The sequence below is a fragment of the Nicotiana tabacum genome, chromosome 9, assembly GCF_000715075.1.
Source record: "Nicotiana tabacum cultivar K326 chromosome 9, ASM71507v2, whole genome shotgun sequence".
Taxonomy (NCBI): Eukaryota; Viridiplantae; Streptophyta; class Magnoliopsida; order Solanales; family Solanaceae; genus Nicotiana; species Nicotiana tabacum.
In genome coordinates, this window is record NC_134088.1 from 115,101,438 (window position 1) to 115,110,283 (window position 8,846).

The 8,846-nt window shown below is 33.0% G+C and overlaps 1 protein-coding gene and 1 long non-coding RNA gene across 2 annotated transcripts; both read right to left on the reverse strand.

Moving 5' to 3' along the window:
• Positions 1-1,374: 1,374 nt before the first annotated feature.
• Positions 1,375-3,871, reverse strand: LOC107827074 (uncharacterized). The gene is made up of 2 exons (XR_001657418.2): positions 3,473-3,871; positions 1,375-2,122 (listed from the first exon to the last, which is right to left on the reverse strand). It is a non-coding gene; the product is annotated as an uncharacterized LOC107827074 (long non-coding RNA).
• Positions 3,872-5,259: 1,388 nt separating this feature from the next.
• LOC107827067 (protein SODIUM POTASSIUM ROOT DEFECTIVE 1) lies at positions 5,260-6,625 on the reverse strand. Its single transcript, XM_016654132.2, has 3 exons — positions 5,960-6,625; positions 5,774-5,849; positions 5,260-5,629 (listed from the first exon to the last, which is right to left on the reverse strand). Exons 1-3 carry the CDS (start codon positions 6,497-6,499, stop codon positions 5,454-5,456), a joined length of 792 nt encoding a protein of 263 aa, XP_016509618.1. The 5' UTR covers positions 6,500-6,625; the 3' UTR covers positions 5,260-5,453.
• Between the last annotated feature and the right edge of the window lie 2,221 nt (positions 6,626-8,846).

The window sequence follows — 8,846 nt, forward strand, 5'->3', positions numbered from 1 at the left end:
ATGTCAATAAATTCTTGAAGTTCATGACAGTTAGGACATGTAGGAAGACGTACCTCACTTGTACCTTTGTCTGCCATGAGACCAACTTCACCTGAGGTTTTCGTCGCTATCTCTATCGATGGCCATAAAACACATGTTGGCGATTTCTTCGTGATCATATTCTTCTTCATCACTCTAAGCTCCATAGGATTTCTTCTTTTGAAAGTTCCTGCTGAGTTTCTTTTTCAATTCAGGGCATTCAGCTTAAATGTGTCCACGTTTTCAACATTCATAGCATCTTCCATCATTTTTATCATTATAATTGTTCATCTTTCCTTTTCTGAAGTTTGATTTACCTCTCATGCTATTTCTGTTTTCCTCATCATGTTTGTTACAACTTGAGAGAGCATAGCTATATTTTCATCTTGTTCTCCTCCTTCCTCTTCCTTTTCATTTTCTGGTTCAGCCACAGCTGCTTTGAATGCAAATGTCTTCTTCTTTTCTTGTTGAATCTGCCTGTCTAAGTATGTTTTCTCAAATGCAATTAGATTACCTCTAAGTTCATCATAGGATATCTTGTCAAGATCCTGACATTCTAGAGCAATGACTTTGGGTTGCCAAATCGTGGGAAGACTTCTTAGAATTTTTCTGACATGTTCTCCGCTTTTGATTGGTCTACCAAAAAACTTTAAATCTCCAAGGATTTTGCTGAACTTGGAGAACATTTTCTCTACTGATTCTCCATCCTTCATTTGAAATAATTCATAGTCTCAAACTAGGAGATTTGATCCTTGTTTCTTTCACTTTATTGGTTACTTCATATGTGACCTCTAATTTATCCCACATTTCCTTTGCAGTTTCACAGCTTGATATCTTTTCATATTCTTCTCCATTGATAGCATTGTACAACAGATTTTTTGCTTTAGCATTCACTGTTATGATAGATGATTGTTCTTCAGTGTAATCATCTAAATCAAGTGGATCGGTTGATACTATGACTTGGCCATTTTCATCTTTCTTTGGCCGAATTGGAAGATTTTCCTTTTTGATCACGCGCTAAACTTTAATGTCATATGACATAGTGTAGGTCTCTATACGTACTTGCAAATGAGAAAAATGCTGGCCGTTAAAATACGGGGGTCATACCTGAGAAGTTCCTTCTTGAAATAGCGCTCCAACGACTATATTTGATCCCATGATCTTTTCCTCACTTGCTGTTAAGCAAAGTTTGTGAGCCTTACTCTAATACCAATTGAAAGTACAAGAAGGGGGGGTGAATTATAGCCGATTTAAAAATCTTAGTTGACTGAGTGTAAGTTTAGTCAACTAGACAATGCACAGTGAATGATTTAAGTAAAAATGAACTAAATGAATAGAAAGGTAAGGAAGACACAATAATTTTTATACTGGTTCAGTACCGATGTGGTACCTACGTCCAGTTCCCTTGGGTTATAAGGGTTCTCTTAGATCTTTGATAAATGTTTGCAGTAGTGATGGTTTTAGTACGTTCACCATCAACGATATACAGCAACAATGATTTTTTCAATGTTGACACAACTCTCGTTTTGTGTTCTAACTCTTCCTATATTTTGTGACACTTGTAGACTCAAGAATACAATATTTGTACTAAAAACTAGAAAGGCTTAGAAACAAATGATGTAGTTGCGTGATCGTCTTCTTGAGTTTTCCAGTCTTCTTATAGGAGAGTTTGAGTAGCCGTTGCAGATTGATCTTTGATTGAGGCACATAATACTCTAAGAGATTTGACCCAAGGGGTGCCTCTGAATCCTGCACAAGAGATGGGCTGGATTCGTTTACGTCCTTCCCTTTCATATCCATATTCAAGAGAGTGATTTGTGGCTTGATTTGGTTGATCAATCTTCAGTATCTTCAGATTCAAAATCAATCTTTGAAATACGACTTGATATTCTTTAGCAACTGCACTTGATATGTTTCCTTCTTGAAAGCCTCGATGTCCTTTGATTTAGCCTTGACTTCCTTTAGCGCCTGAACTTGATTTTGTTTCCTTTTTGATGGCTTTGACTTCCTTTGATTTAGCATCGTTCTTGTTGCTTGATCTCGTTTTCTTTCTGATGTCCTTACTAAAAGGATTTCTTTTGAAGTAGTGTTGCCTCCTAATTTTCTGCAATTAAATGGATACAAATTAGATTTGCACTATTGTCATCATTGAAACTTAGGAGTAACAAGTACTTGATTATTCGTACCTCCTCCAATAAATTATGTTTCAGACTATCTAATTAATTAATTTGTCGGTAAGAGTTCGATTCACCACCTTTTGATCCCCTTTCCTATTTCCCTTTCAAAAAAACAAAAAACCCAAATAAAGGTGATGAGGGTGGTAAGCACCCTTTCATCCTTAATTACCAGAGATTTCGAGTTCGAGTTTTGGGTATGCAATCGTTTTTGTTAGGAAGCGTTTTATCCTCCAATATGGGACTTTCTGACACGTTAATTTGGCCCTGGCCAAAATACGAGTATCAAATACCGGGTAGAAATAAAAAAGCAAACAAACTGTAACACCATATAAGAAAGCTAAGGAGGAGAGAGAGCAAATTATAAAAGTAAATAAACCAAAAAAGATACACAGAAAGAGTCAAAAAAGCATAGAAGGCTAATTGGATAGACGTATATCTCAAGCCAGTAATGGTGCGCCGCTCCAAGTCAATAAAGAGCTTCTCTCCATATTATCAATTAAATATAATCCCTTAATGAATGGACCAAATTCTACCTTTTCTTTTTTTTTTCCCGGGGATTTTTTTCCCTTGCCGACCAAAGTTTAGCCAAGAAAATAAAGTATAAACTACACAAAAAAATATGAAAGTTCCAATTTTGAACTAAAGCATCATCAATCTTTCAAGTAATGATTCAGAATATTTCTTAATTCAGACAGTAGAGTAAAAAAACGGTAGCCCAATGTACATAGTATTTCGTATTCAAATAGAATTTGGGGATGGACCGTATTATTAGGGGTGTGATGTAGACAACCTACCCTAATACAAATATTCATGACTACTTTCACGACGTAATCTATATGTCACATGCAAACAACTTTATTCCAAGATTCCCTTTCAATCGGTATAGGAAAGAAGGTATAGAATTCCACTCTTTTGTACTGTTCAATCAATTCATGGAAAGAGGGGCAAAACCCAAAAGCAAAATAAGGCCACCTAATACAAAATTGAAAACAAAGTTACAGAGAAAGTGGTGCTTTGCTGGTACTATTGTAACATACAACCCCCAAAAAAAGAAGCCATGATTATGACTGAACATTAAGTCCTCACTCCAAAGAAGAGAAGCTTCTTGTCTTCTTCAAGTTGGATTTCATATACTTTATTTGCACTACCAACTGGATCCAACTAGCTATAGGATGTCAATTTTATTGCATACATGACCACACTGAATATGCTAAGAAAGGAAAGAAATGGAATCTATGCATAGACAAAGAGAAAACTTAGAGGGTGAGGGGTAGCACCTTACCAAGCACTGGATATCGTTCTTGTACCTGAGCCTGTAGTTGGTAGGTCAAATCTCTCTATCAAAATGATTGAATTGAGGCTATACTATGCACTTGGAATGGGAACCTATTTGTTTAGGTAACATTTAAATTGGCTATCGTTCTTGCACCGGAACTTGTAGTTGGTAGGTCAAATCTCTCTATCGTAGTGATTGAATTGAGGCTATACGCACGATGCACTTGGAACGGGAACATATTTGATTAGGTAACATTTAATTTGTTTACCGGTGAAATGTTAAATGCAAATATGCAACATTATCAACTAGTACCGAATCCCTTCCATATACGAGTTTTAGGAGGTCAATCACATGTATAGCAAAGAGCCTATTTGATGTGTTAGTACATCCTTGTAATAAATATGGGTATGGTCATTCTACTGAAAAACAGAGAGAAAAGTTTGACAATTTAATGCAACACGTCAATCATGCATCTCTTGTAATAATGCAACATGATTCAAGAAAAGAATTAAGGTATTCAAGTAAATTTCATCGTGTACCTACTATTTTCGTGTTCCAAGTAATTCTTACTAGTGGAAAAAATTTACCTAACCGTTTTTGCTTAAATATATAAATAGAGGTCAGTCTACCAGAATCGAAAAATAATTTTATTTTTACACAGGTGTGGTTTTCTATTAGTTCTTTCAAAAACCTTTTATATTTGTCATCCTAGAGACAATAATCGCATCACCACTTTCACAGGCATGAAGATAGTGGAACATCAATAATGTTTAAAACCTTATTATTTTGACGTGTTTCTACCAAAGCGTGAACCATCATTTGGCAACGCGTGCGGTTCTTATATGATAATATGCCGTTCCTCATCATCAAATTCTGGCAATCATACATCAGCAGTTGCACTTGGCTAGTTGGCTCTCATATTACTCCTCAATTGCACACATAATTATTTTCAATCCAATATATATCATATACAATGTCGAATTCGAGATTTGAATATTATGAATTCCTGTAGCAACATTCTAAGTATAATTTGTGCACATATATATATCTTGCTATAACTGTTGATACCCAATTTTTCCCTCATATTTTTTAAATATATATATATATATATATATATATATATATAGTAGTATATATATAAGGCAAAAGGTACTAACTTCACGTGAACCCATAACCAACACGGTAAATCCTTCCATGATCATTTACCACTCCCACTTAATTTAAGCTAGCGTTTGAACATAAATTTAGTTGAAACTTGATAAATGAGTTTTTGAAGTTGTGTTGAAAATAATTTTTAAAATTTAAAATTGTATTTGGACATGCATATTATTTGAAAAAATCTTGAAGTTTTGAGAGCAAAAGGATAATTTTCACCCAAAAACTGTCATAAACCAATTTTTGGGAACTTGAAAAATCTTTCAATTTTTTTACCCAAAAAATCATCATATTCCGCGAACAAACAAGCTGGGTGCCAAAATCTATATATTTAAACGGGTGCTTAATTAACATTTTGTCCTGTCAAATTTTCAAATTCTAGTGTTGGTAAACTTTCAGTCTTTATCTTTGGTCAAATGTTCTGCAACTGCTCGACAATCATAAAAATAAGTGATCTGGAAAGTTGTAATTAAACAATAGGACATTCGTAGAGACAAACATGCCAGCCTTATAATCAGTTTTGAAAATTATAGAAAAGTAAGAGAAAGAAAAAAGGAGCCCTTCCCAAAAATATTCAAAGGCTTGATTGTTTTCGTTTGTTCCAAGAAATTATCATCACAGAACACAAGAGAATCAAACAAACTCTTTTTAGCTTTCTATTCTTTTTAATACAAAAGATACTAAATAACACAATATTTACAAGCCCACGACATATAATAATGCAAGAAATACACCATTAACGGCTAATTTAGACATTTTTAAACAAAACACACTCGCTACAGAATATTTTGAAACTAATACATCAGTAATTAATCAGTATCTTTTGTTCAGACCATTGGAGAAGACGAGGACGAGGACGAGGACGAGGAAGAGGAAGTAGTTGGAGATGGCCAAAATTGTGCATTCTTCACCTTAGAAATACTTGCCAATACTCCTAGTGGAGTCACATCGCCGATAATTGTAACTTTCTTTGAAGGGAAATCTATTTTAAATGATTTCACTCCTGCATATTTTAATTCAAAAGTATTACTTTCCGTTAATTGGATAATCTATATCCCTAATCAATAATATACGTACTAGCATTGAAGAAACTAGAAAAAGAGAAGGGAAAAAACATTACAAAATTTAGTAGTATTATTTTACTTGCCTTCCATTCTGGAGATATGTTTTCTTACTTTCCCTTCACAACCTTTGCAGTGGATTGACACCATCAATTCCACAACCTATCAAACGTTCAAAAAGAAAAAAGAGTTTAAGTATATTAAACTATACTGATTATGTGAAAAATCTTTACATGAAACACACAACATGTTACTATAAAAGAAATGCAAACCTGTTCACGGGCACAAGAACGAGTTGATGATGATTTATAGACACACAAATCCTTTGAATAAACTGGTGAAGGTTTATAGACTGGGGATTCAATCGAACGAGTTGATGAAGATCGATACATGAGACGTTCATTTGTGCTTTTAGCCCTTAAGGATTTGCTAGGAACCAAAGCATGAACATCTCCAGAACTATGATCTGAAGATAAGAAATCAATGAATGGAGTATCACTTAACAAATACCTAGAAGAATAACTAGGAGGGCTAGAATTAGCTAAGTCAGTAATATCAGCTGAGCTTTTTCGACGTAATTCACTTGGTTTACTAGAGCTTTTTCTACCCTTTTGATAATAATTTTTAGGATCAAATGGAAGTTGAGAAGAAGAACAAGGGACTACTGGTGTTTTGATTTTTGAACGGTCACCTAATCGATCAATTTTATGATCAAGACGCCTAATGCCACGACGTACCATAGTACGTTGATCCATGCTTGAACATATGGCTGTAGAAGCAGGAGAAGCACAGAACAATTCTATGGATTTCATTTTTTTTGGCCAAGAAAATGATGAAAACTCAGAGGAGAAGTTGAAAATAGCCTAGTTAGAATATTGCATTAAGTTATGAGAAAGGATGGAAGGGGAAGAATACTATAGGAAAGATTTTTTTTTCCAAAACTGAGGCTAAGTGATGAGCTTATAAAGTAGCTAGTGGTAGACTTGAAGTAGATGGAATACTATGAGATGTGTGCACGAAGTATCCTGCGTTCATGCACGGTACAGGAGGAGTGCACCCCAAAAGATATGATATAGATAGTCTATTATGATGCAAGCATGGCTAATTCAACGACTTAAACTCGTGACTTAAAGGTCACACAAAAATAATTTTACCATAGATCCAGGGCTCCACTTTTTTCGGATATTAAAAGGAGAAAAATAAGTTACAATATAAGTTGGAAAAGTAAAAGATGGCTACACAGGCCCCAGAACAATTGATGAATATTGTAAACCTTAGGGGACACAGGATTCATCTGGAGCTCTAAAGTTGTGTTTGCACTTTTCCTTTTCTGCTTTTATTTTTGTTTTATGTTTTAAGCTGTATTGGGTAGGTATAAGCGCTAGACAATGCTATTTTTGGGTTTAATATACACCTATAATATACAAGAATTTTTTAATTGTCAAGTCATCTAAAAAATAATTATAAGTACGGCGAAGGGCCAAATATATCCCTGTATTTTCGAAAATGGTCTAAAAATACCCCTCGTTATACTATTGGGCTATATATACCCTTCCCGTCATACTTTGGAACAAATACACCCTTATTTTGGATGTAGTCGACGTGTCAACACCATATGAAAACGATCCATTTCTTCTTTTTTTACCCGATCCGTTTTTAAAAACCCACCACCCGACCCATTTTAAAATTCAGTTTTTTTAAAGCATATATTTTGTAAAAACTGAAAAAAAAAAAAAGGAATTTGCAAAATATATATTTTTAAGTCTTTTCAATTTTTTTAAAGTATGTTTTTTGTAAAAACTGGAAAGAAAATTTTTTTAAAAAAATATTTTAAAAACTGAAAAATATATATTCTGTAAAAACTGAAAAAAAAAGAAATTTTCAATATATATATATTTTCAGTTTTTTCAGTTTTAAATTTTTCAGTTTTTTAAAGTATTTTTTTGTAAAAACTGAAAAAAAAGATTTTGCAAAATATTTTTATTTTTTTAAAATTAATGCATATGTAGTCCACTGCTTTAGGAGAGTCTTTTTTTTTAGTTTTTTAAAAAAATATTTTTTTTTCAGTTTTTACAAAAAGAAATACTTTAAAAAAACTGAAAAGACTTAAAAATATATATTTTGCAAATTTCTTTTTTTTTTTTTTCAGTTTTTACAGAATATATATTTTTCAGTTTTTAAAGCATTTTTAAAAAAAATATTTTTTTTTCCAGTTTTTACAAAAACAATACTTTAAAAAAACTGAAAAGATTTAAAAATATATATTTTGCAAATTTCTTTTTTTTTTCCTTCAGTTTTTACAAAAAAAAAATTTAGTTTTTACAAAATATATGCTTTAAAAAAATTAAATTTTAAAATGGGTCAGGTGGTGAGTGTTTTAAAACGGATCGGGTAAAAAAAAAAAGAAATGAGTCTTTTTCATCTGGTGCTGACACGTGGCACTCCATCCAAAATAAGGGTATATTTGTTCTAAAGTATGACAGGAAGGGTATATATAGTCCAATAGTATAATAGGGGTATTTTAAAACCATTTTCAAAAGTACAAGAATATATTTGGCCCTTCGCCGTTATAAGTAACTATTCACAAGAAGTTAAATCAATAATATGAGAATAAAATACATACTTCGGTAGAATAGGTTAAAATACATAGATAGTGTCAAAATACGTCGGTATATAAGTCAATTAGTCTTTTTTTTTAAAATTATTTTTGTGACCTTTGGAATGAATGATTAGGAGCATTAATAGCAGCAAATGTGGGAAAATTCGTAGACTAATTAAGTAGACCTTATTATTGCCATATCATTGCCCACAGGACTTGACTGTTAGGAAAATTTCATATATATGATAACCATGGAGGTCAAATCAGGCTAACCGAAAGTAGCCTTTCTTGTCTGCTTTGATATTTGTTCCTCACAAAATTATCTATCAATCTTTACTTCCAAGTTCCAATCTCATGTACCTATTTTGAAATTGGGATAAGCTTTTCTATTGTCGTTGTAGTTTGGTGAATCGTATTTGAAATTGGGCAGAGTTGTTTTTGTACTCGTCGATACGTCACGAGTACGAGTAATAAAAACAATCACTAATACTTATATTGTGAAATTTTGGGATTCGATTCTCTCTCACATGTGAACATAAAATACCTTGTATTTAGGTGTG